Genomic DNA, 27696 nt, shown 5'->3' with positions numbered 1-27696 from the left:
ATCTATGAAGTGTGAGACAATTTGGACCTCTCCTTGAAGTACTGGAGAAGGTGGTTTGTGGTTGGTCTGTAGCAGGCTTGATCACATAAAACATGAGTTGTAAAGGAAGAAAGAGGCCTTCAAACGGATGCTGTTGGGTGAGCAACACAAGGCAAGGCAAGGCAAAGCAGCTGTAGCCAATTCAGAGTGCTTTACAGAGCAGCAACACAAAAAAGATACTGGAATACAACCAATAGATTGGGAGTGAAATATTTAAATATTACATTTGTAACTACAATTAATTATAACAAGGGCAGACAAGAGGTGCACAGTTAAAAAAGAGTATAAAGGTGCATTTCCACCAAGAGTTCCGGGGTCTTTTAGCCCCCAGAACTTATTTACCCGGAACTAAAAGGTTCCTGTTCCCCCATTGTTGTTTGCGTTTCGACCGCGGGCTGAAGTCCCGGGTAGATTGTGCAAATCAGGCCAGTTATGAATGGAGAAAATCAAAAGAGTAAATGCACTACACCACCAGTAAAACAAAGACGAATGCCATTCATCACAGATGACACCATAGAAGCAGATGGACAGGCAGGTATCATTATGAGCAACACAACAGTTAGCCTGTTAGCATGAAGAGACTCAGCTGGCGCTGTTTTAGATGGTGCTATATTTCATCACAGATGGATTCACTGAATCAACACGTGAGAGGAGATAAGCGCGAGTAGCAAAGACGTTCTAACTCAAAAAGCCGTGGCAGAGATAGGCCGGTGTTTTGGTTTAAACAGCGACCCTGTTAACTGTAGACTCTCAGCTGGATGCATCCCTCATGAACGTCTTTAGATATTTTGTAATAAAAACTAAACTAGTTTGCATTCCCAGGAACTCCCTCTGTGTTTCAACAGCTGTGTGAACTCCACAAACACTGACACATTCAGCTGTAGGTCTCCAGTTTACAGGGTCACTCTTAAAACCATAACACCTGGAGAGATGCATTCATGGTGGGCTGAGAGAAGACTACTGTTACAAGCTGCTAAATCAAGAGAATCACAGCTTCTTCTTTTGAAAAGTACACACACATACAAAAAAGATAGAACAAATAAAAACTAATGAAAGAAAGAGAAATCAAGTGAATCACAGATGTGTGTGATGTTATTGTGGACGGCGGGCGGAATAAAAACACTGAGGTTAATCTACCAATCAGACACGTTCAGCATTGCAGGCCCTGACCCCTAAAAGTCCTGGGACCTTTGAAAAGTACTACCCCCTAGCAGGGGCTTTTTAGGGGGGAGATTCACTACTCCTGAACTAAACTTGGTGAGAACTTTGCAGAAGAAGAAACAATCCCAGATTCAGCTAAGCGCATGAGCTACCTCTGTGCTTTGATATCTGTTTCAGTTAATCAAGAAACCAAATGTAATGTAATGCTCCGTGCTGCATTCTGAAAATGCAACTGGTGGGTGCCGACGGACAAGAGAGCACAGAGCCAGACAGCAGCTGATCAGAGACAGACCAGAATCTGATCTGGTGGAAGTCTGAAGTCTGATGTTAGGCTTCTCACCTAATTACTGAAGTTAGAGATGTGTGTGCGTGTTAGTGTGCATGTGTCGCTGTGTGCATTTACCCCCAACTGTGTCAGAACCCCTGCAGCTAGAGCTAATAGGTTGTATTTAGAAGGTCCAACCAAACGTAAAGTCTTTATGGTTGGATGAACATTTGTCAGATGACAAATCTAATCTCTTTACCTGGTCTCACAAGCTCAGCTATCAGTGTTAGGCATGCCTCTGCAGAGCTGCATGTTTCCCTCTTTAAATGATCCCCACCAGCTGACACACTCTGATTCAATCTTGGATTTATTGTGAGTCTCATTACGCCGAATCAAAGGCGTGCATCCGAATGTGTGCTCCGAATGTGTAGGTGGAGGAGTGTGAGCGTTTTATGTTTTTGAACATGTTGCACGTGCAATTTTTGGTATATGTGTACTCAGTGTGTTAATGAGTGGGTGTTTATGTGTACGTGTGCAAAATGCTCTGTCTGCGTGTTTACGTGCATGCATGTGTTTTGCCCACTCACAGCCTATCTTTATCCGTGTGCTGTGATATCTCCAGTCGAGCACGTCTTTCTAGGAGGGTTCAGCCCGGGCCAGAAGAAACAAGCTGAGAATTTAAGCCTTTATGGGATTTCTGTCTGCTCGAACCTGCGCTGTAGTCTGCTTCCAAAGAAAAGGACAGGCTACATTTCTTTTTTAGCTGAAGCTGCTCCTGTTCTAGTCCACTGGGGAACATTTCAGCATCCTGTGGTGTACAGCCTCGGGGAGGAATTGGACCTCCTGGGCTATTACAGCACATCCTCCTTCACACGCTTGTTAGCCAAGCAGTGCGCCCGCTCCCTCAACACACTAGAAAATGCATACGGAATCTCTCCGTCACACTCTGCTGCTTTGATTCTGTTCCTTCCTCTCTGGCATGCAGCTCAGTTCTGCATGTTCTGCTCGCTCTGTTAACCTTCCCTCAAAACAAGCGTTGTTCAAGCCGCGGCACTCTACAAACATTTGGCAATGACACAAGTTATTGTCTGGCACTGGTTCTGCAGCTCCTCTCTGCTTCGCAGTTGTCAGAGTGATCGTGGAAACAACCAAATGAGGTTTTAGCAGATGATGGTGAAATTACATTTTGTATAATGCACAAAGAATCCGTCAGGTGTTGCTCAGGTTTATATTTGGATTGCTTTAGGGATCAAGTGTCTGGAGAGTATTAGAGTAAAATGTGTAACTGCTTGTTTGATATGTACACATTGTAAACTCACAGTCATTGCTGCTGCAGACACTAAACCCTGTCTTATATCTGCTCCTTAGATCTACACTTCAACAGCAACTTTTCCAGTGATCTAAGAAAATAGATATAACTGATATTTGTATAACGCCTTTCAAGAAACCCAAGGTGGCTTCACAGGGTCAGGTAGGGGGGTCTGGGGGGTAGGTGGGGATATCTAATGGGGAAAGGCCTTGAGCAAAAGGTGCATTTTGATTGCTTTCTTAAAACCGTCCAGGGTTGGGGCGCTGCAGATGTTGGGAGGGAGAGAGTTCCACAGAGTAGGGGCTGCCACACTGACTGCTCTGTCCCCGAAGGTCCGCAGCTTAGTCCGGGGGATGAAGAGGAGACCCAGATCCGAAGACCTTAGGTTCCGGGAAGGAGTGTGTTGGTGGAGGAGGTCAGCCAGGTTTTGGGGGGGCAAGGGCATGCAGGGATTTGTAGGTGAGGAGGAGGAGCTTACAGGGAACCAGTGGAGGTGAATGAGAGTGGGGGTGATGTGCTGCCAGGGCTTGGTGTGCGTGAGAACCCTAGCAGCTGAGTTCTGCACATATTGGAGTCTGTCCAGGGCATTGCTGGGTACCCCGAACAGGACTCCATTGCAGTAATCCAGCTGGGAGGTAATGAAAGCGTGGATGAGGGTCTGGGCAACTGAATCGGAGAGAGATGGACGCAGCTGGGAGTTGTTCTTGAGGTGATAGAAGGCAGACTTGGTCACAGATTTGATGTGTGACCAGAAAGAGAGGGTTGAGTCAAGAATGACACCCAGGTTGCGGACTTCAGGAGATGGGGAGATGGAACAGCCATCCACATGGAGGAGGAGATCTCCAACCTTCCAGAGCAGTGGCTTGGAGGCCACAACCATGAGCTCCCTGAATGAGCAGTCGCTGTTCTTATTTTCTGTCTGTGTGTAATGTTCTGTGTCACTCCCTCAGCTGTTCTCCTTAACAGTCCTTGTTTCCACATGGTTCGAGCGTGTGAGCATGATGGTGATCCTGTTGAACTGCGTGACCCTGGGAATGTACCAGCCCTGTGAGAACATTGACTGCTCCTCGGACCGATGCCAAATACTGCAGGTACACACAAACACACTCGTGCATGCACATGCACTACCAGTCAAAAGTTTGGACACACCTTCTCATTCAAGGGTTTGTATTTATTATAATTATTTGAAACACTGTAGATTAATACTGAAGACATCAAAACTATGAAAGAACATATATGGAATTATTTAATTATCAAAAAAGTGTTAAAAAAAACCCTAAAGTTTTATATTTTAGATTCTGTAAAGTAGCCCCCTTTTTCCTTCATGACAGCTTTGTGCACACTCTTGGTATTCTCTCAGTCTGCTTCATGAAGTGGTCTCCTGGAATGGTTTCTAATTAACATGAGCCTTGTCAAGAGTTCATTTGTAGAATGACTTGCCTTCTTAATGTGTTTGAGACCATCAGTTGTGTTGTTCAGAGGTAGGGTTAGTACACAATGGATAGCCCTATTTGACTACTGTTGTAATCCAGATTATGGCAAAACCAGATTATTTCATAGTTTTGATGTCTTCAGTATTAATCTACAATGTTGAAAATAATTAAAATAAATTACAACCATTGCATGAGAAGGTGTGTCCAAACTTTTGACTGGTAGTGTAGATACATGGTTTTGTGATTATACTGTTGCTTTTGGAACTACTGAATATTCAAACAATGTGCCGAAGAATGTCAAAGAAGCCAAATTGGTACATTTTTCTAAAGAAAGCTTCTTAAACATTAGTTTTGGGATTTACTTCACTGATATTATTAATTCATGTCTGTTGATCCAGCACTATTTATTCAGCTGTTACACTTAAAAGTCCAATAAAGTTTAGACACAATGTCAAATTTTGATAAAAACTACTTTTGATGATTTGCAAATCATTCAAACCCCATCTGTGATTGAATATTGTGCAAATACATTGAAAACCGATATTGTCTTATGGGAAATGTTAGCTCATTTTAAGTTTGATGGCGGCACCAATTTCAATTTTCAATTCAGTTTGCTTTATTGGCATGAACAAATACATGTTGTTGCCAAAGCACATCAAATTGATACAGATACATTACATATATATTCATTACATATTATTTTAATTATTTTAAAACAACTGTGTCACCCATACAGCATATCTCAATGTCCTTACTTTCAAAAAAAAGTATGGACACATAACAAAACACTGAAAAAAAAAAATGAAGTTGTATAAGGTTAAAAAAACAACAACTTGTGGAACATCTGCCAACTAATCAAGTTATTTTAAACAGGTTAGTAACATGGCGGGTATTAAAAGTGCATCCCAGAGAGGCTGAGTCTCTTCAAGTAAAGATAGAAAGAGGTTGAAAGAAAATTTGGGATTTCATCATCTACAGTACGTAATATCTACAGTTGCAATCAAAATGATTCAACCCCCAAAAAAGGTTTATTTGCAAAATGTATAAACTTTCAGCTGCTTTCAGTTAACAAATAAAACACAAACAATTTAAAGGTGACATATCATGCAAAATGGACTTTTTAATGGTTCTCTACCTGAAATATGTGTCCCTGTCTACAAACCCCCCGAGAATGAAAAAAATCCATTCTGCTCCTGTTCTGATTTCTCCACCTTTCTGTAAATGTGTGTGAAACGAGCCGTTTCAGACTTCCTTGTTTTTGTTACGTAACAACAATATCCGGTCTGTCACGGAGTCAGAGCTCGGAACTTGTTCAGCCCATAGACTGTATAAAATAATACTGAATCCCCCCTCCGTTTTTCATTACCTGCACAAATGTGTGCTAACAAGGAGCTTAGGAGGGAGGCATGCTAGTTGTAGGCTGTCTTAATAAACACAAAGGTCGGTTTTACTCCCCACGTCTGCAGATTTGAAGATCTAGTGGATGATTTGTATTTATCATGGATAAGTGCTAGCGCTAGTTAGCATAGCTACATAGCTACAAGTCGTAGCTGTAGCTGTGTAGCAAGACACACGTCAACATACTGACAAATAAAACAACAAGAAACACAGAATCTGTGACCAATCCTTCAGAAAAGGTCCCGCTGCCTTTCTGGCAGAGGTCGGTTTTACTCCCCACGTCTGCAGATTTGAAGATCTAGTGGAGGATTTTTATTTGTCATGGATAAGTGCTAGCGCTAATTAGCATAGCCACATAGCTACATGTTCATAGCTGTAGCTGAAGCTGTGCACCAAGACACACCTCGACATACTGACAAATAAAACAACAAGAAACACAGAATCTGTGACCAATCCTTCAGAAAGATCCTGCTGCCTTTCTGGCAGAGGTCGGTTTTACTCCCCACGTCTGCAGATTTGAAGATCTAGTGGATGATTTTTATTTATCATGGATAAGTGCTAGCGCTAGTTAGCATAGCCACATAGCTACATGTTCATAGCTGTAGCTGTGTACCAAGACACACGTCGACATACTGATAAATAAAACAACAAGAAACACTAAATCTGTGACCAATCCTTCAGAAAGGTCCTGCTACAGGCGTCTCTCCATCAGGATCAGATTCTGGATCAGATTCAGAGGGTTGAAGTAACGCTATCTGTGAGCAGCCGTGTATATTCAGCCAACATGTAAACATTAGATCAACGTGCTGGACAGCCGAGGCACATCCACTTCCTGAGGGGGCGTGGTCAGAGAGAAAACAGACTGTTCTGAGGAGGACTGAAGAAGAGGATTTTTCAGGCATGTCAAAATCTGATTTCAAAGTGTTTTTTTGAGCATAAACTTTAAAGACATGTTTTGGGGACCTCTTGGACCAATATATATTGATGAAAAAAGCGTGATATGTCACCTTTAAGTAGCTCAAAACAACATACCTATTACACAGCATCCAATCTTTTTTGGAGATGGGTTTTGGTTGGATGTCAAAATGGCCATTGTCCATGTACCATACAGTTGAAGAGAAGCTTTTGTTGTTAGCTTTCTATTCATTTTCTTAGGATGTAAATGTCCACCCTTTTCCCTCTTCTTTTGTTCCTCCTTGTGCCTTCTTCCCTTTTATTTAAGGCTCAAGTAACAGGTGCCGAAAAAAGCAGGAACAGAGAAATCAAACGTTCTGGGAAATGAGATTTCCTGCCCTCAGTGGTGTTATCTCAATTACTGATGACAGCCCCACAGCTGGATCACCTCTTCATAGACTCGAATCTGCTCTGTGCAATCTCTTCCGTCTCAAGGTGTTATTTTAGGGTATTAATATGATCTATGATGAAGAGGGACACTGACCAGTTAACCACAGCTGGCACCATCATTGTTGTAATGATACAAACCACAGTTTGGATGAAACTTTGAAGGTTTCCAAACAAGCTCTAGCCCTATAACGCCAAGCGTATCATATTTGATACATCAGTTTTTGAGACCTCTACATCATCAGCGTGATGTTTTACAAAAAAAAAAACTGATATGTACAATCAGATACATGCAGTGCACAGATAATCCACCAGGTGTGAGTAATTCATGCACCAGCAGGATGTCACTTGAGACATCCAAGATGTCAGCTGTGGATCAGAGACCCACTCGAGGTTTTTCAGGGATATTTTTAACAATTTTGAAAAAGTTTTAGAACTTTCAAATTGTTACTGAAACTTCAAGAGGAATAGTTACTGGATTGATGCAATGTAAAACTAATGAATATTTCATAACTTAATTTATAGTCAAATCATGTTGAAAATGTGTTTATCAAAATTGATACAGCAGGAGATCTGTCAATCATAATTTTATTAAATTTTCATTATACATTCCATAAAGCAACATACAGTCATTTTTATTATTTAAGAACATGTTTACATGACATAATGAGGTATATTTAGAGTAAAAATTGAGATATTTGTAACATATATTGTATTTTTATATATGCAACCTGCTGTATCATGATGATTGATGACTAGTTGAATGTTTAAATGGCTCCCTAGTAAATAATTGTCTTTTGCTCATTGATTTCCACTAAAAATTTAACAATTCAGAGAAGAAATATACAATAAATTTATTTTTTTTTGCTCCAAAATATGTATGACGTTGTCGTGCAATATGGAAAAAAAAGAATTTCTAGGTTTGAAATTACTTTGGGAAAAATTTGAAGGAAACTCAAAGTTTAATAGGCTAAAAATAATGTTTTTAAATGTTTTAGTTTGTTTAAAAAGAAGAAAATGTGTGCAGTAAATTTGCACCAAAATGCCTGATGCATCAAATATGATGCAAATTAAAATTCATATATGAAAATTGCTATTTAATTTGTATCATATTGGATACATCAGGCATTTTGGTGCAATTTTTTTGCACAGTTTCTTCTTTTTTAAACAAACTAAAACATAAAAAAACTAAGTTTTTAGCCTCTTAAACTTTGAGTTTTCTTCAAATTTTTCCCAAAGTAATTTCAAACCTAGAAATTATTATTTTTCCTGCTACACAACAAAAAAGGAACTAATTTATTGTATATTTCTTCTCTGAAATGTTCTATTTTTTGTGGAAATCAATGAACAAAAGACAATTATTTACAAGGGAAACATTCAACTAGTCATCAATCATCATTATACAGCAGGTTACATATATAAAAATACAATATATGGTATAAATATCTATATTTCTACTCTAAATATACCTCATTATGTCATTTAAAACATGTTCTTAAATCATAAAAAGACTGTATGTTGCATTATGGAATGCATAATGTACGACATTTCATACAACTATGATTGACAGATCATAGGATTTAATTTTTATTTGTCAGAAGAAAAAAAAGAAGAAACTTTAAGCCAAAAATTTGCACCAAAATGCCTGATGTATCAAATATGATGCAAATTAAAACTCATACATGAAAGTTGCTATTTATTTTTTTGTTTGAATTTGTCAGAAGGTCCAATAAACACTCAATTTTAAAATAATTATAATTTTCTAGCAATTATTTGATGCTTCAGACTTTACAGGGCTAGAAGTGAATCTTCATGAATTTGAACCTTTACTACAATCCAGCTTCACAGGACTGTAGCGTGACAGTGCGGTCTTGTTTTCCCTCTCTTCTCCACTATTGCTTTCATGTGTGCTCTATATATGGTTTACCAAGTAACACAGGAACATGTATATTTGATCAGGGGGCTCTACATACTTACATAAGTGTTGTGCACTTAAAGACATGTGCTAACAAATCTGAGCAAATGCACACTTAAAGTCAATCATGCATACGTTATCAACAGCCTGTCTAAAGAAGACAAAGTTCACACAATCCTGCAAAGACGGTGCAGGCAACAACACAGTTCAATACACACATAGGAAGCCTGAGCATTCCTAGAAGAAGAGTGTTTCTACAGCCAGAAAGTGCACACATGCATTGATTTATTGCTGCATATTCATGTTGATGTAGAAGAAAAACACTGTTTTTACACGCACACATACCCACCCTGTTCCTGTCAATCTTTCCCCGTCTCGCCCTCCCTTCTGGCTCCCTCCATGCTGGGGCCTGTAACTCTCAGTGACTCACTGCTAGCATGAGGTCTTTATGGAGCTGCGAGCATGACTTTCTCACATACAGCACTTCAGCAGCGTTCCCCCGTCAACTCGCAAAAAGCCACAGAATCCTTCCCCGCTCATGCCAAAGGTGGACTGAGTGGGTGTAGCATCTGTGCACGAGTGTGTGCACGTATGTCTCCAGTCTGTCAGTGTGAAGCGCTTGTTGAATCACCTTGCCGTCTTGTTTTTTTTTTTTTCTTCACATTCTCACACGAACACACACACACATACACACACACACACACACACACACACACACACAAGGCAGCACACTCAGCATCATGTAACAGCCAACACACACAGCAGATTGATTCGGCTCTCAGAGGGAGGTGGCTGGTGAGTTGGACCTAATAGAATTTCTCCTCCAAGTATCTATAGACCCCATTCAATATCAGCATGGATTTGGAGGGCTACAGTGCCACAGTCAATACAGTCCTCTTAGAAAATCCGTTGTTCAATACCCTGATTTCAATGGTGCCTCACCAGCACGATCTATAAGCTCCAACAGATGTGGACCCACAGATCCTTTGGAAGCTTAGCTGGTTGTTAAGTCAGCTAGTCTTTGCTTCAAGATGGATGGAATGGTAAAAAAAAAAGGGTTTCTTTTATTTTTAACCTTCACTACGTCAGGTAACCTCATTGAGACTCAGGGTTACACAGTGTTAGACAGGCAGGATAATGGATTCACTTACAAAGAAGATTTTAAACAGTGAAAACTGGGAGTGCAAAAGTGGCAAGTGGTTGGATTTTAAAATTCTATGTATATCAAACCTGAACTGATTTTCCATTCAGCTTTTGTACAACTGCATACAAATCTACTAGAGGAATCAAGCTTCTAAGCTTCAGCTCGTGTTATAGGCTGGTCATGGCTGAATGGCTAACATAAGAGAATGATTATGTGAAGGGCAAGGACAGAATAAAGGCCTTGGCAGCACTGCGTATGTGACATGTTAGTGGATAGATAGGTAGGCTGCAGTCTGGGGATGGATTTATAAATGAAGTTACACCAGTAAAAAGTTCTGCATGGTTAATGAGAAGCATTAGACCAAGGAAAACACAACACTTTGCTGTGGACGGTGTTGACAACTGGTTATAAATCTCAGAGTTCAATGATAGACACTTGACCCGGCTTTTTTTTTCACGTATTAGATCTGAAGAAAGTGGAATCATCTTATAATCCAGGTTTGATTTTTGCAAATATTCATCTCAACAAATGGCTCCACTTATTTGTAAACCCAGTCATGACTGAGGCTAGCCATAACTCACCGCTACAGCACCAGGGGCTGAAAGATAGAGAGAGACGATGAACAAAGTTGCTGAAAAGTACAGCAAGTTGACCAACAACTGAGGCAGAGTTATGATGCCTTTTTAATGAAAACAGTTGGAACATCATGACACCATATTCCTTTTCTTTTTGACAGTTGTTCAGAGTGTAATATCCGAAGACATTCATTTTAAAAGACATCCTATATTGGAGCTCGTACGGCAACACTCATTTAATGTCCCCGTAGTCCAAATGAGGGAAGAATGTGCTGAAACAAACTGTATCCATGCCCAAAGACAGAATGTAATTTCTGCCTTCAAAGGAAAAAAACCAATCAAGGTCCATTTGTATTTATATTATAAATGTATACGATTGCATTGAGCGGACACTGTTGTCCAAACAATGTACATCTGAGATGAAATAGTCCTAATAAACCTTAATACCACCATCCATCATCCTCTTTAAACTACCATGGTCTTCAACTTCACCTCACTCTTCTCAAATTTAGTTTTTTTTTTTTTTTTTTACTTTTTCGCCTTCATTAGATAGGACAGCTGAAGAGAGACAGGAAACGTGGGGAGGAGAGAGTGGGGGACGACATGCAGGAAATAGTTGTGGCCGGGAGTGTTGTGGAAGTTTTCCCTGTTACTGGTGAATAGGCAAGGCAAGGCAACTTTATATGTATAGCACATTTCATACACAACAGCAACTCAATGTGCTTTACATTAAAACACTAAAAGCATTGGAGACATTCAGACAGGCATAAAAGAACACAAATAAAATGATAAATATAATAAAACAGAAAAGAAAAGGAAAAAATAAAATTAGGCTAAAGTGAGTTAAGATAAGCTAAGATAGGAAGGCAGTAGCAAATAAAAAAGTCTTAGTCTTTGATGAAATAATAATAATATAATAATGAAATAGAGACTTCTGCCGGCCGACAAGGTTTTATTTTCTTTGCAAAGAGAAGGTCAATCAACACACGAGCAGTCAGAATAAAGAAAGACCCCAAGCATGGGGAGATCTAAACATTTATACCTGAGGAAATGCCAGGCGGGAGGTCTAGACATTACAATTTAAAACACAAAAGGACTTGGTATCTTGGTGCGAAAGCAGGAGATGGGGCAGCTCAAGTAGTTGAACACAGATGACCGAAATTACCTTTACAGGAGTCCAACCAGCAACCTCTGCGACGAGGACTATTGCCTCTGTGTATGGGGTATGCGCTAAGACAGCTTGGCAAACGGCGCCCCAAATATTGTTGTTTTAATGGTGCTGGAGCCAAAAAATTGCATCAATAATTGCTTATATGCAGTCTTTTCATTCTGTCCAAAAACAGTTATTTTGATTACCTTTCAGTAAGAATTTCAATGGTTAATAATGAATGCTCACTGGTTTTCAGTGGGAGGACAGTGCACATTAACACCCATGTCCCCTTGATAGACAAGTGACTACAACACCTTTTATTTATTAGCTCAACTAATCAATCAATCAATCTTTATTTATTTGTATAGCTCCAAATCACAACAAACTTTATCTCAGGATGCTTTTACAAACATAGGAGGTCTAGACCACTTTATGTCCAATTATGAACAGAGACCCAACAACAAGACAGGGTAAGACTCAGTCTGACCCCACCTTAATCCATCATGAGCATTGCACATCGCAGTATTTAGCTAGTTACAGTGGCGAGGAAAAACTTCCTTTAACAGGCAGAAACCTCAGGCAGAACCAGATTCATGTTAGACAGCCATCATGCCTCAACTGAGTTAGGTCTTGACAGAGGGATAGAGGATAGTAAGAGAGAGAGGTGATAGCTGAGCCATGCAGGTTGGTGGTGTTCCAACGATGCAGCTATACAGTTTTAGTGTCGACTCAGTGTGATCCCATCTGATGTGGATCTTGGAAAATAAAAAGATTAAAAGGAAAGTTGTAATTGCTCGGGTGTCATATGTAGATTCGCCTGAAAGAGGAAAGGATTGTTCTTTTGGACCCAATGCAGGAAAGGACAGAACAGAACAGCAGGCCCCATCTCTTTGTAGGCTTTGATTTCACCTGTTTAAGACTTCTCTGAGGAGGAACAAGTGGGACTGAAAAGCATAAAAAGCAGACACCATCACAGCTTACACAACAATATATAATGGTGTCATCGGCGCAAAGTTGTACAGAGGCATTGATATTGAAACTAACATCCAAACTCTGAAGATTTTCCACACTTTTTGCATCTGAGTTTGTCGAGTGAGACTCAAATGCAACAGAAAAAAAAAAAATGTTTTGCCTGAAGATGCTTCAAGCTTCAATGTGGAAGCTCTTCCCAGATCTACTGCCGCTTGAATGTGTGATGAAACAGTTTCAAGACAAAACAGAAAATTAATTTGCATTTGATTTCCTCGCAGCTATACCATGACCTGAATGGCGGAGAATCTTCACAGAGATCACACAGAGCTATGCAGGGAGAGAGAGAAGAGGTTTTTTTTTTTTTTTATCTTACTGAAAAGAGAATATAAAAGAATCAATAACGAGCCCTCACAAATAGAAAGTGCATGCAAATACTAAACTTCATCGCACAGTGGGAGAATAAACGAGCGCTTGAGCTTGGACACAAATGTTTCAAGGCTGAAACCCTTGTGTCCTTAAGTGTCTTATTGAATGGAAATATTCTCTCATCTGATTACACACTTGTTGTACCAGAACACCACCGAACTAGTGTACCATTGAACGCAACCCTTACAGAGACATAAAGGCATTACTGGAAACTATTTAATGTAGTTTGAATGGTTTTCAAAGCGAGCACAGGCCAGGATTCAAGATCCATAAATACCCTTTTATGTGAGGAACAAGATACAGCTGGTTTTCTGAAAATATGTATTTTGACACCACACTGCTTTCGTTACAACTGCTCAATTTGTGGCTTGTTAAATCATGTAGTTAAACCTCTACTGTTAAAATAAAAGGAAGAGAGAAGCAGGAAACAGACTATATATACATGCAGCTACTTTTTTGTCTTTTGTGCAAATAATTAATAACCAACACCTTCAAGGAAGTAATGGTTACGGGCATTTCTCCCGTGATTTTAGATCAATATACTGTGCTAACAAGAGCCTGACCAATATTTCAATTGATCTATTGGTCAGTATTTAACCTCCAAAAGATGCATCAATATTGACCTGTGTCTGTGGATAAACCAAAAGTAATTGTGAGAAAAAGTGTTGGGTTATGATTAGGGTAAGGGTTTGGGTGAGGGGTTAGGATTAGGGTTGGGGTTATGATTAGGGTTAGGATTAGGGTTAGGGTTTGAGTGAGGGGTTAGGGTTATGTTCAGGGTTAGGATTAGGGTTAGGGTTGGGGTTAGGATTAGGATTGGGTTAGGATTGGATTAGGGTTAGGGTTGGGTTAGGGTAATGATTAGGGTTAGGATTGGGTTAGGGTTAGGATTAGGGTTATGATTAGGGTTATGATTAGGGTTAGGATTAGGGTTATGATTAGAGTTAGGGTTATGATTAGGGATAGGATTAGGGTTATGATTAGAGTTAGGGTTAGGATTAGGGTTAGGATTGGGTTAGGGTTAGCATTAGGGTTAGGATTAGGGTTAGGATTGGGTTAGGATTAGGGTTAGGATTAGGGTTAGGATTAGGGTTAGGATTAGGGTTAGGATGGGTTAGGGTTAGGGTAAAGGTTAGAATTAGGGTTAGGTTATGATTAGGGTTAGGGTTAAGATTAGGGTTAGGGTTATGATTAGGGTTAGGATTAGGGTTTGGGTTAGGGTTAGGATTAGGGTTAGGATTAGGGTTAGGATTAGGGTTAGGGTTATGATTAGGGTTAGGATTAGGGTTAGGGTTATGATTAGGGTTAGGATTAGGGTTAGGATTGGGTTAGGGTTAGGATTAGGGTTAGGATTAGGGTTAGGGTTAGGGTTATGATTAGGGTTAGGATTAGGGTTAGGGTTATGATCAGGATTAGGGTTAGGGTTAGGATTGGGTTAGGGTTAGGATTAGGGTTAGGATTAGGGTTAGGGTTATGATTAGGGTTAGGGTAAGGATTAGGGTTAGGGTTAGGATTAGGGTTAGGATTGGGTTAGGGTTAGGATTAGGGTTATGATTAGGGTTAGGATTGGGTTAGGGTTAGGATTAGGGTTAGGGTTAGGATTAGGGTTAGGATTGGGTTAGGGTTAGGGTTAGGATTGATTAGGGTTAGGGTTAGGATTAGGGTTAGGGTTAGGATTAGGGTTAGGGTTAGGGTTAGGGTTAGGGTTAGGATTAGGGTTAGGGTTAGGGTTAGGGTTAGGATTAGGATTAGGGTTAGGGTTATGATTAGGGTTAGGATTGGGTTAGGGTTAGGACCAGAACTAAACTTAAGCAAACAGAACCAAACTAAAGCGGGTTAGGGTTAGGATTAGGGTTAGGGTTAGGGTTAGGGTTAGGGTTAGGGTTAGGATTAGGGTTAGGGTTAGGGTTAGGGTTAGGATTAGGATTAGGGTTAGGGTTATGATTAGGGTTAGGATTGGGTTAGGGTTAGGACCAGAACTAAACTTAAGCAAACAGAACCAATCTAAAGCAAACAGAACCAGAACCAAACTCAAGCAAACAGAACCAGAACCAGAACCGAACCAGAACCAAACTCAAGCAAACAGAACCAGAACCGAACTCAAACAAACAGAACCAGAACCAACTGAAACAAACAGAACCTAACCAAAATCAAGCAAACAGAACCAGAACCAGAACCAAACATAAGCAAACAGAACCGAAGCAGAACCGAACCAGAACCGATCCAAAACAGAACCAAACAGAACCAGAACCAGAACAGAACCGAACGAAACAGAACCAGAACCAAACCAAACAGAACCAGAACCAGAACCAGAACCGAACCAAACAGAACCAGAACTGAACCGAACCAAACAGAACTGGAACCAGAACCAGAACCGAACCAAACAGAACCAGAACCAGAACCAGAGCCAGAACCAGAACAGAACCAGAACCGAACCAAACAGACTCAGAACCGAACCAGAACCGATCCAAAACCGATACAGAACCGATCCAGAACCGAACCAGAACTGAACCAAACAGAACCAGAACAGAACCGAACCAAACAGAACCAGAACCGAACCAAACAGAACCAGAACCGAACCGAACCAAACAGAACCAGTACCGAACCAAACAGAACCAGAACCGAACCAAACCGAACCAGAACCAGAACAGAACCAGAACAGAACCAGAACCGAACCAGAACCGAACCAGAACCGAACCAGAACCGAACCAAAATCAAGCAAACAGAACCAGAACCAAACTCAAGCAAACAGAACCAGAACCAACTGAAACAAACAGAACCAGAACCAAACTCAAGTAAACAGAAACAAGAACCAATCTCGAGCAAACAGAACCAGAACTAGAACCATTGATCAGGCTACTTTTAAAACACAGACGCATTGAGACGCATCCATAAACACTAACAATTTTCCATCACCAGTCAAGGTATGAAAGGCAGAAGATGGAAGGGAAGTGTCAGAGAAGGAAAAAGCAGAGCAGGTGGATTATGACAAAATGAAAAACAGCAGAGACATGAAGACGGACATAACGACTGTAAAAGAGTGAGAAGTGTAAAAACATCAAGGAGTGGAAATGTCACAGGATCAATGCTTCTTGGTTCAGTAGACTTTGCAAAAGGTGGCACCTCGTCCGTCTTTCCAGTTTCACAAAGGTCAAGGTTGCACACTTTGACTGGTCCGCCGCATCAGCAGGGCCGGTCTGGCATCTCCACTGTCCACTAGAGCTGCTGAGTACGATCTTCCAGCATCTAAAGAAACAAAGATTCACATCGATGATTCCGATTCAGATCATGCTGCCTACAGTGCTTCCCTCTGAAAATCAAATTACAAGCAACACCAAGCGCGTCAGTTAATCTCTAATCCCCCCCTGTATACACAGAAAAGAACAGCAGCTAATCTAGGCTTTTTGCTTGCAACAGCAATAACACGCATTAGCAAGCTGAGATCTTTGATTTATTTGAATTTTTTCCCTCTCTTCTTTTAATTAGATGCTTGATTAAAGCTGCAAGGGGAGGAGGTGTGTGTTGATGTGGGGCTTATCTTTGATTACTGCTCAAACAAATTATTTTCCATTACACACTGTTTAGGAAAAACTGATCAACTGTGGAGTGGGGGAAGGGTGAGTACTGGGGGGAAGAAGAATACAGGTTTATTAGAGAGAAAAGGAGGAGGGATAAATCATCAGGGAGTGAGAAAAGGGGAGATAAATAAAACTGTTGTGAGAAGAGGGATGGAAGATTGGTGGGATTGTGAGGAAGGAAAGAGGGGGAGGAAAATTGAGAAAACCCCAAGAGAGTGATGGGAAAAAGGAGGAAAGAGAGGGTTAAGTGGAAGCTGGCTTAGCTCAGTATCCTGGAGCTCGATGGGATCACATTTTTCCTTCACTCAGACCTTCATTTGTGCTAAAAAACACTGGAGGGCAATCACCCACGTACATCCTCAAGGTGCCACTGGATTGATATCTCTGAAAAGTCATCAGCACCATAACATTTTACTGAATGGCCCATAAAGTTGTCTGGAAATAAAGATAGATGTGCATGATAATGTTCCACAGCTCAAGGCAGTGTCTTAAAAATCCCACCAACCATCCAAAAGCAAAAGATGTTCAGTTCACTGACAGGAATGATTACAGCTGAAGAGCGCCTGTCCACATGTCGGCTTATCTATTCAGTCAAACGGTGGCTGAATCTGGATTACTGCAAGCTGTGTAAACCCAGAATAAACACATTATATTGTGTTTTAAACTAACAGGGTGAGGCTGTGCAGCTACACTACAATACAGACTGCTTAAAAAAACAGGAGGATTTAAATGCGTATAGTAAAACCGCCCACGAGCGCAAACACACTGCAACTCCCCAAATGATTTCCATTTGAGAAAACAAGCATCGAATTCAGGAATACAGGGGAGGCATCCTGAACAAATACAAATAAGTGCTGCAAACGCAAATACATGCTGCAAAAAGCTGACACAAGTTCATTTACATCAGAAATGGTACGAATACATAATTAATGCAACTCCAAAACACAAAGTTAGAAAATGCATGCAAAAGAAAGATACTGCAATTCCAGTCACCATGACAGAAGGGATCCAGGGCTGTGGTGACCTACAACAGAGCTATTATAAATAAACTACGGCTGTCAAACAATTATATTTAATCCAGATTAATCACCATATAACAATAGTTGATTGTGATTAATCACGTTTGTTGGCATGTTCAAAATTCCATTATGTTGCATTTCAAAACAACCTTATTAACGATGTTGCTTGCTTTCCTACCAGTCTCTTGATTTGAAAATTGAATTCATTATTCAAGTATATGCAGCTGTGAGGTCTGAAAGCATTATTTAGTCCATATGAACATTGTAAAGTGATTCATACCAGTGTCTTGATTTGACCTCATGATCATATGATTTACAGTTTTATTGTTTTTTTCATCTTTTTGCAACATTCATACATTTACAGACATTTACAGAATTTCATAAACACACAAAACAGAAGACAAGATTGTGTATTTGCTTCAATCAACACACAGGAAAGAAAGGAAAATGAATAAACCCCATCACAAAAATTGCAACAAAATAATGATAGTGAAAATAAACAAAAACACAAATAGATTTTAATTAATTAATTAAAAAAACATGAAAATACAATCACATACTGTGTGCTTGTTAGTTGATAATAAAGATCTGGTACCTCTTCCACCGGTTAGTCTGTCTATAGCAATAGCAATTTTATTTATAATGCACATTTCATTACACGTAAGTTCAATGTGCTTTACATGGAGAATTAAAAACATGAAAACATTTTCCAAATAGAATAAATAAAAACAGAAAAAAATTAGATACACCCAACATACATCAAACACAGCAATCAGAGTAACAGCAAGTGTTGCTGCACATGCATCCAGTCACATCAGGCATCATGTCATTCATACGCTTGAGAAAATAAATATGTTTTCATTCTTTTTTGTTAAAGTGGAGACAGTTGTGATGGACCTGAGATCAGCAGGCAGTTTGTTCCAAAAAGATGGACCACAGTAACTAAAGGCTATAGAAAAGTCGTTCATATGATGTCACCCTACCTAGTTTGAGGAACCACTCCCGATAGTCTGTCTGCCCACCATTATGGCTGTTTGAATCAATTGTGCATTTCTGCAGTGTTTAATCTTTGGGCATTGCCAGAGAGCATGCAGTAGTGTCCCTTCTGAATCCTGATATTTCCAGCAAGACCGAGGTGATGTAACCTTAAGGGTGTCCAATAAAAGCGATTCAATATGTTAAACTGAATTAGTCTTACTTTTATGTCTCTGACAGTTTTCTATGATTTTGAAAAATCAGTTTTGTGTCGGCAGCAGCAAGCAGGGAGACACTGCAGTGCCTTTACTACGGTGTGCCAAAAGGGACAAAATAGCATGCTATCAAAAATAGAAAAGTACAATTTAAAAGATGTAACTTTGGACCATAATTGCATCATGATTTACTCGTTATGTAACACTTCAGAATAGCTTATTTGTGCATGAGTCGTGTTCAGGGATTTTCCAGAGGCATCATATTATGTAACATCTAATGAACGTTTGGTCTAAATGAACCCAAAGAGGCAGTGAACAGTGAGGAGGAGAAAAGAGCAATGAGAAGGGACCTTTCCTTTATTGTTGCAACATAATCATGCAACCTCTTTTTGATCTTTGTTGTAAGCAGAAGTGTCAACAAGTCCTAATCAACTAGTGACTGGAGCCAGGTTACCAGAATGACAAAAACAAATATTTTCACCTTCTTCACTTACATTCTAAGACTTTCCAATGTCCATCAGGTGCATTTGTGTCAGTGACTCCAATACAGATGAATGCATGTCTTTGTCCACAGCACAGAGAATGACCCCCTCTGTCTTTTACATTCCTGACACATTGTCTCTGTGACCCCTCGTGTCTTTTTGTCAGGCTTTTGATGCATTCATCTACATCTTCTTCGCTATGGAGATGGTTATAAAGATGGTCGCTCTGGGGATCTTTGGTCGGCGCTGTTACCTGGGGGACACGTGGAACAGGCTGGATTTCTTTATCGTCATGGCAGGGTGAGTACCTTGTGTTCTCTTTGTTTCATTGCTTTACGTGCGTCAGGGAAACATGGAGGTGGGAAGTGTGAAAGGTCTTGTTCCAAACATGCATATTGTATTGCCAAGCCTGGCTCACAATGAGAACAATTCTGTCTTTCAAATGTGAGCTTAATGAGTAAACATGTTTACAGAACTCATGCAGGATTGAACAGAAACAGAGGTGTATTCATTCCTCATAATACTCTTATTACTCTTACAATTTCTACATACAGCATGATGGGAGATGTATGAACATCACATGCTTTGATGTATGATGTATCAGATCATCCTTGTTTACCTGACAGCTCTGGTTAATTGTGCTGTAATGCACGGCCACTCATATCAGTGTTAAATATGCAACATGACATTAAATATTAACATGTCGACAGTGACATGCGCTCACCTGGGACACGGATGAAAACACAACGATAATGTAATTCAGACCAGTTAATTCCTGCAATGAGGCTTAATGAATTGACTGAAATTAACCCTTTATAAATGTTGCATATGATCGTAGCGTGATTACTGACACAAGCAATACAAGCCAACATGTTTGGCGGGTGATAAATCACTTTAATTGATTGATTTAGCAATAAATAACATTTCTTCAAGACTTTCTGTCATTGTTTATTAAAATGTGGTCTTAAAAGTGTGTTCTGAGTAGGGATGTAAATTTTAAGTATTTTCCGTGATTGATTTTTGGAAATGTTAACGATTAATTATCGATTAATTGATAAAAAAAACATTATTATTCTTACGTCAAAAACGATGCCAAATACGTTGTTTTCCCCCTAAATTTTATTTTCTACAGCAACAAAATGCATATAACTGACGGGACTGAATACAGGCACACGTTTGACACGCAGAATATCAACAATCAGGCTCATTAAAATATTCTCAGCGGACATAATCTTATAAAGTGAAGGCTCATAATACTAACAGAAAAGTACTTCAGACTCACAGTGTCCAGTTTTCTGTCTACTCATTCTTATTGAGAAAAATAAACATGTGTATTCGGTCAGGTGTCAGCCGGGAGCGCAACCGGGTCACTATCAGTCCAGCTGGAGAAAAGCCCAGACGGATCTGATGTTGCTGGTCTGTAAACGTAGCGTACCAGAATTTCCCACCTGTCTGTTGCCTTCGTATCCAAAGGTGGGAAATGTCCTGTTTAAAGTTGTCAACCTTCGTGTCCGTGTTGTTGTTGGCAGCAGTTTTGTATTGATCCTCTTTTAAAAAGCGCACGTGGAGACCTGACGTACAGCCGCAGCCGCCAGCTGAGCATCTCCGCTGTGCGCAACACCTTTAACAGCTGATTCACATCCAAACATGCTTTAAACTTAAAACACCTCCCTGATAGATGAGTGTAATATGAGACCACATGATGTTTGTTCCACGTGACGGAAAATTGATAACAGAAATGTGTGTTTCGTGTAATTTCTTAACAATCAATTAATCGATAATCGATTAATTGTGGTCATCCCTAGTTCTGAGTATTGAAGTTGTATGGAATAAATGTCACAACTAGGGCTGGGCGATATATGGGAAATTATGTTCTCACGATAACATTTTTAATCATCATTTCATTTAAATTTAAATGCAGATTTTTGGTCCTGAGTGAAAGTTGAAGAAACCAGACAGTTTGAAAGTTTGTATCTGAATTTAGTTTTCTGATAAACTTCTTGAATCCATCATTTCTGATGGTGCTAACAGGAAGCAGGTCTTTTGTGTAAAATTAGATTTTTGTGAAGTTTTAGTTTGTAGATGTTTCTTATTTTTCTCAGGTTGAGGTTATGTCCATAATTTGATTTAAATTTAAAACAAAGATATATCAAATTGTATTCTGTGTATCAAATAATAATAATAATAATAATACATTTTATTTATAACGCACTTTTCATTTCCAGAAATCTCAAAGTGCTACAGGCACACAGTAAAAACAAACTTTTAAAAGCAGTACTTAAAATCAGTTAAAAGCCTCTTTAAAGAGGAAGGTCTTTAAATGTTTTTTAAAAGCATCCACAGTCTGTGGGGTTCTGAGGTGGCTGGGCAGGGAATTCCACAGACGTGGTGCAGCAGCACAAAAGGCCCGATCTCCCATGGTTCGGAGCTTGGTTCTGGGAGGGTGGAGGAGGTTCTGATGTGGAGTGCGTGAGTTCCGGGTTGGGGTATCAGTTTATTGAGTATTGTTTTGAGTTGTGCTCTCCCCTTTAAGATTACTACGGGTTAGAAAGAAAGAAAGAAAGAAACGTACTTTATTAATCCCCAGGGGGGAAATTCAATTTTTTTTCACTCGTGTTGTTTTTCGGTCATGCTACACACACAGTTTTTTGGTATGTATACATACAATCATGCACACACACATGCAGTGGACGTGCACTTTGGGAGAGATGTCAGAGTGAGGATACTGCCATCAACCAGCGCACCCAGAGCAGTTGGGGTTTCGGTGCCTTGCTCAAGGGCACCCCGGCAGTGCCCAGGCAAGTGAACCAGCACCTCTCCAGCCACCAGTCCACTTGCCAAACTTCGTCCATACTGGGACCCGCACAGGCGACCATTCGGTTCCCAAGCCAAGTCCCTAAGATCTGCAGTCAAATACTCTACCACTGAGCTATACCCCCACACAACAGGCAGAGTAATACTGTTTCCCACAGTACAGTGAATGCATCACGCTCGTTCGGTGCTCAGGCTACGGGCATTAAACGTGTTCACAGCAGAAGTTGTCGTCTCAGCTGTGTTTACATTCAGCTCTGAACGTCTTTAAGCCCTGCACCCCTCTCACCCCTCTCAACATGATTGGCTGTTCAATGCCGTCTTCTTCTTCTGTCAAATGTTGGGCGGCAACTAGCGTTTAAGGCTCATTAGCGCCCCCCTCCATTAAAATGGCCAGGGGTGTAATTACACCCCTACACACTCAGCTCATAACACCATATGATTCACGATGCTGGGTTCATGATACAATTCTTTCACCAAGTTTTTGAGTGTATGAGTTACTCAGTGCGTTTTCAAGATTTAGACTCAATGTTGTGTCGCTGCTTTTTTTCATAGATAGTTTTACATATACAGTATATTACTACAGAGGGAAAATAAGTCATCAGTACGCATTAATGGAACTAAAACTCCGACCGTCCATGGCAGGGAAGGTGATCATTGTAGCTGTGGCAGAGCTGCTGCAGAACATTATGAAAGACAGATTTGTTGTGCTCTGAATACTTACAAACATTATAGCTTTGATACTTTAAACAAGATCTGAACTAGTGAGACACTAAATTAAGAAAGCTGAGTTGGTGACAGAATGAGGCACACCACAGAGAAAGCTCAGGCATGAAGCAGACACCCCCTCCGCTGTGGTGCTAAATTATCTCTTGGCACATACGAATTAGGAGTAATTAACATGATTTGACAACTCAAAATAATCAAGTTGTGTCCTATCATTGTGATACTCTGGAGTTCTTCCTGAGGTGATTATTAGCATGTGAAGCAGAACCTACTGTGATCAGTAAACAGAGGCACTTAAAAAAGACTGCAGCATCAGTTCATTTGGGTCTCAGATCTTAGCGCCCTGATTGCTGAGGCTTCTTAAAGAGATGTTTTGGAGAGTTTCCAATCATTTAAATTGGCTTTGACACTCTGTACAAAGACGACCAATGGAAACAGACACCATGATGAAGTGTCTGTGTTAAGTTTCACAACTGACAGAGTCTCAGATTAATCCAGCTAGTGTGTCTTTGGACTACGGGAGGAAGCTGGAGTTTGCATGCTCCGGGAGAACATGCAAACTCCACATAGAGAGGTCCCTGTGTGGCCCAGGGGTTCATCCAGGAACCTTATTACTGTGAGGCAGCAGGGCTAGACCATAATCTAACACATTTTATTAGGTTATTAATTATTGCACCATTTTTATTGGGCTTTATTCTCCAATTGCCTTTTTACTGTTTACTCATAAACAACTTTAATCTTCTTACATTGCTTTCCTTTGATCTCTTTCCAAACACACACACTCTTCTTCTTTCTTAATACACACAGCGGCTTGTCCTGCCCCACCTCTGTGTGTCTGCTTTGTTTAGTGTGTTCATTGGTTGTACATTTATCTAAAGTCACCAAAAATGACAATGCACATGTTTCTAATTTAGGGCCCAAGCCCTATGGAAACCATGTTGACTTTCTTTCTTTCTTTCTTTCTTTCTTTCTTTCTTTCTTTCTTTCTTTCTTTCTTTCTTTCTTTCTTTCTTTCTTTCTTTCTCTCTTTCTACCTCCACAATGGATTGCCTTTATGAAGCCTTCACATGTGTCCACAGGACAATTGCCTCCAAAACAACCTGTTTTAAAAACAGTTTTATTCCCCTTGCAATCAACTTGATTAACTCTGAACTCTAAACACCAAGGATTAGGGATGGCCCTTGTATTTATTGTTCTTGAAATGTTACGTCTACATGTACAATTATGTTTCTATGTCTATTGTTAAATGTAATGTTGGAACCTGCAGCTGTGCTGAAAAGGAATTCCACTAGCTTGGCTGTGTGGTCATTTGAAGAATCAATCAATCAATCAATCAATCAATCAATCAATCAATCAATCAATCAATCAATCAACACACCCCAAAACTCACCAAACTTGACACACTCATCAGGCCTGGTGAAAAAATTGATATTCTTTCAGTCCCGTGCACAAAGTCCAAAAAATGGCTCAATAGCGCCCCCTTTAATCTTTCACATTTCAAAAGGCCAGCGCCTCAATACGGTTCAACCTACATGCATTAAGTTTTTCCCCCATATCTGTCAGGCCAAGACCTACAAAAAAGCCTCTTAACGCTGTGGTGAAATCTCAACAGGAAGTTGGCCATCTTTTTTTGAAATTCTGACACCTGAATTCGCAAGAGTACATCTTTAAGAGAACCTGCCCGAGGCTTTTTCTCCGATCAAGTCCAAACCAAGCACATTCTGTAGTAAACACATTGACAGGGTGTGTGAGGGCCCGTTCATCGCCGCTTTCTCTTGCAATTCTGTCGTAACTGCAGGTGAGCTGCTTGTGGATGAGGCTAGATGCTCATGAGGCATTAATACTGCATTGAACCAATCAAAATCAAAGGGAGTGCAGTGCAGAAAATCAGTGCCAACCAGCTGCTTGGAACTGTTCAATTAAAGTACATCAGAAAGTCCAAAATGTAATGATGCATCACTCCCAAATGAATATGTTGTACAATTTTAGGAGGAGCCTATCAGAAGATGTAAGTCACAATCTCAGATTAAGAGAGATGGCAAATGTATTCTGGCAGGTGTAAATATACCTGGGCTTTTACACCTTTATTGACAGAGAGAGAGGACAGTGGATAGTGTTGGAAACTTGGAGAATGACATGCAGGAAAGGAGCTGCAGGCTGGATTTGAACCCTAACCATTAGGTCAAGTAAGCGCCCAGGCAAACACTTTTAACATGTTTGTTCTGACATGATGCTCTCTTCCTATGACTCATTTTACTAAAAAAAGTAGCTAAAAAAGATCTGCTTGGAATAAACCCACATCATGATATTAATTCAAAACCACCCTGCCTGATAAAAACACACATCCTTTCTTCTCTAACCTCCTCTCCCACCACTGTGTCCTCTGCAACGTCTCAGGAACTCCTGATGAGAACATGAAAGCAGAATATTCATTTTTAATGGAAAGTTAAATAATTGCTTTTGTTTCAAAAGAAACTTTTAGACATACGTCTCATACATGTATTACTTCATATCCTTTCAGATCAATTATTATTGACCCCCTGTTGTTTCTCACCACTTTTACCTCAACCTGCCTTTTCATCCCCGCCCCCTTCGCCCTCATCCTGTCATCATTTTTCACCCCACGGGAAGGTGAACATGTTTCATTCACTTTTACTGCCCTGATTTATCCTGATTTTCCATAAATGTTAAAAGTCACCAGTGAACTGTTCCATCCCTGAGGCCAGAGAAGCTAGCGGTTCCAACATCTTGCTCCCTCATAATCTTTTATCTGGTCTTTTCTCTCCTCCCTGATCCCGCAGTCACAGCTCGCATGTCTTTCCTTGCCCTCGCTCTTCTCATCTTTCCTCCCCTCACCATCCTTTAAGCCACAGTGACCACAGAGATGTGTCTGTGCACCAAAACACAAGCGCTCAGTGCACATATTGTGAAGAGAGACTCCTCCACCACCACCAGCAATTACTCCCCAGTCTTACATCCACCACATGCAGGGTGTGGAGCTGCAAGAAGGAGGGGGGCGGCGTGATAAAATGCTACACCCCTGGGAACTAGTGTGCTGCAAACACAAACAGTATGCGCTCTGCAGGAAAGGGATTAGGAGCAGCATGGGTTCCACACCAGGCTCTGCTTAGCCTGCCTGTAAAAGCTGAACCAGACCTCTGCACGCAGGCAGATTGTGCGGCGTGGTGTGCGTTGTTTGTGCGTGTGGAGAAGCAGGTGTCTAACATCAAACAAAAAGTTTGCTTTTTGAGCAAATTCCCCCTCGAGGCACAAACCCCCCGCTGAGAGCTTTTTGTCAGAGCATTTTAAATTCTAACAAACAAAACTCTGACTAAAAGCCTCCCGTAATACTCTCATGCTTCATGACTCAGACCAATGTTTGTATTTATTAATTAGCTTGATAGTTTCCACGTCCACTAATAAGCAACATTATGCTCAATCAGTTTTTGCCTCCTCTTAGTCTCTACTACAGCTTTTGTTTGTGGTTTAAAAAATGGCCTTGCCTTTTTCTCTTGTACTAGATTTATGTCTTTAAACCTTTGCTTCAGAGATGTAAATGGAAGAACAGACAAACAACTTGAATGTATTTGAATTAGAGGCTGAGTCTTAAAAAACCTGCCAGTCTTGATGCAGTGTGTTTTCAGAAACCACTACATAGCTGTAGTTTATATATAACTAAACATTTCACACATTTATTGAAGGTACTCATTTTTAAGTGATATTATAGTACATCCGATAATGTTTAAGTCTCACATTTTTTTTGATTGATAGCATCATTTCTTTTCGTTTTTTCATCTGTGCACATGCAGAGTAGAGCTGTCAGTCTTATTCTACAGCCCTGTGTGAAATTTAATCCATGTTATATACAATATTCAAGTTATTCAGGTGATTTATTATCTATTGTTTCCAATAATTAAGTTTTGTAAACCTTTATACTGAAGAAACAAGAAGTGCTGATGCAATTATCACCGTCATGTTATTCTGGAAGTTCTGGGCATACTCAGATTATCAAAATACAAAGTGCACGTTGTCAACTTTACTCACTAATCTGGTAAACATTATACTATGACACTGAATCACATTGTTTAATTATGTGTTCTTGCACTTGCCATTAGGTAGCAGAGTCACAGACTGTTTTGTTACACATGATATAAAACATTTATAATTTCCAGAAATTAGTCAGAGCCCATGTTCCAGAGGTCGCTTTGCCGAAGTTTGGCCCCGGTTCCAATGTGTCCACATGTGGGATTTTAGCCAGGCCTGCCATGGAGTAATAAAGTACTCACTTTCTATGCAACAAAGGCCTTTGCAGTCTTGAAGGTGTTAATAGTTTTCCTGCTACATAATAATTTAACTTAAATGTATCACCGCTATGCTGCTATGGACTGTCCTTTTATGGCAGGGGTTCCCAAACTTTTCCCCCAAAATATAGATGCCAAAGACTCGTGACCCCCACTGTCCTTAAAAGTGTTTTAATGTGGCTTTATTTAGCTGGTCTGCAGAAAATTAGCCTACCTATATGAACATGTGTCTGTGTTTCCTGTGCCATTATGAATTAACCTACTGCTACTGATGCTTTTGATAATTAACTGTTCACTAACACTAAACTTAGGAGTCATCTGGCAAAAAGAAAGGCTGAAAACTCATTACATTTTCTATTTTCAAGGTTTTATTTCAAGGTTAGCTGCTATTTTTGTCTATTTTTTAACTATAATGGATAAAATGAACAATTTTTAGATAACTTGTTTCTTGTGACCTCCCA

General features: G+C 40.1%; 1 protein-coding gene across 1 annotated transcript in view; it reads left to right on the top strand.

Annotated features, from left to right (window-relative positions):
- cacna1ia (calcium voltage-gated channel subunit alpha1 Ia) overlaps positions 1 to 27696 on the top strand; it is a 427222-nt gene that overhangs the window by 169890 nt on the left and 229636 nt on the right. Inside the window, exons 4-5 of the mRNA XM_034687815.1 lie at positions 3754 to 3865; positions 19564 to 19697. Of these exons, the coding sequence (XP_034543706.1) occupies positions 3754 to 3865; positions 19564 to 19697 (246 nt within the window). The remainder of the gene's footprint in view (positions 1 to 3753; positions 3866 to 19563; positions 19698 to 27696) is intronic.

This window comes from Notolabrus celidotus, chromosome 7, assembly GCF_009762535.1.
Source record: "Notolabrus celidotus isolate fNotCel1 chromosome 7, fNotCel1.pri, whole genome shotgun sequence".
NCBI lineage: Eukaryota > Metazoa > Chordata > Actinopteri > Labriformes > Labridae > Notolabrus > Notolabrus celidotus.
This window is presented reverse-complemented; position numbering and strand designations above follow the sequence as displayed.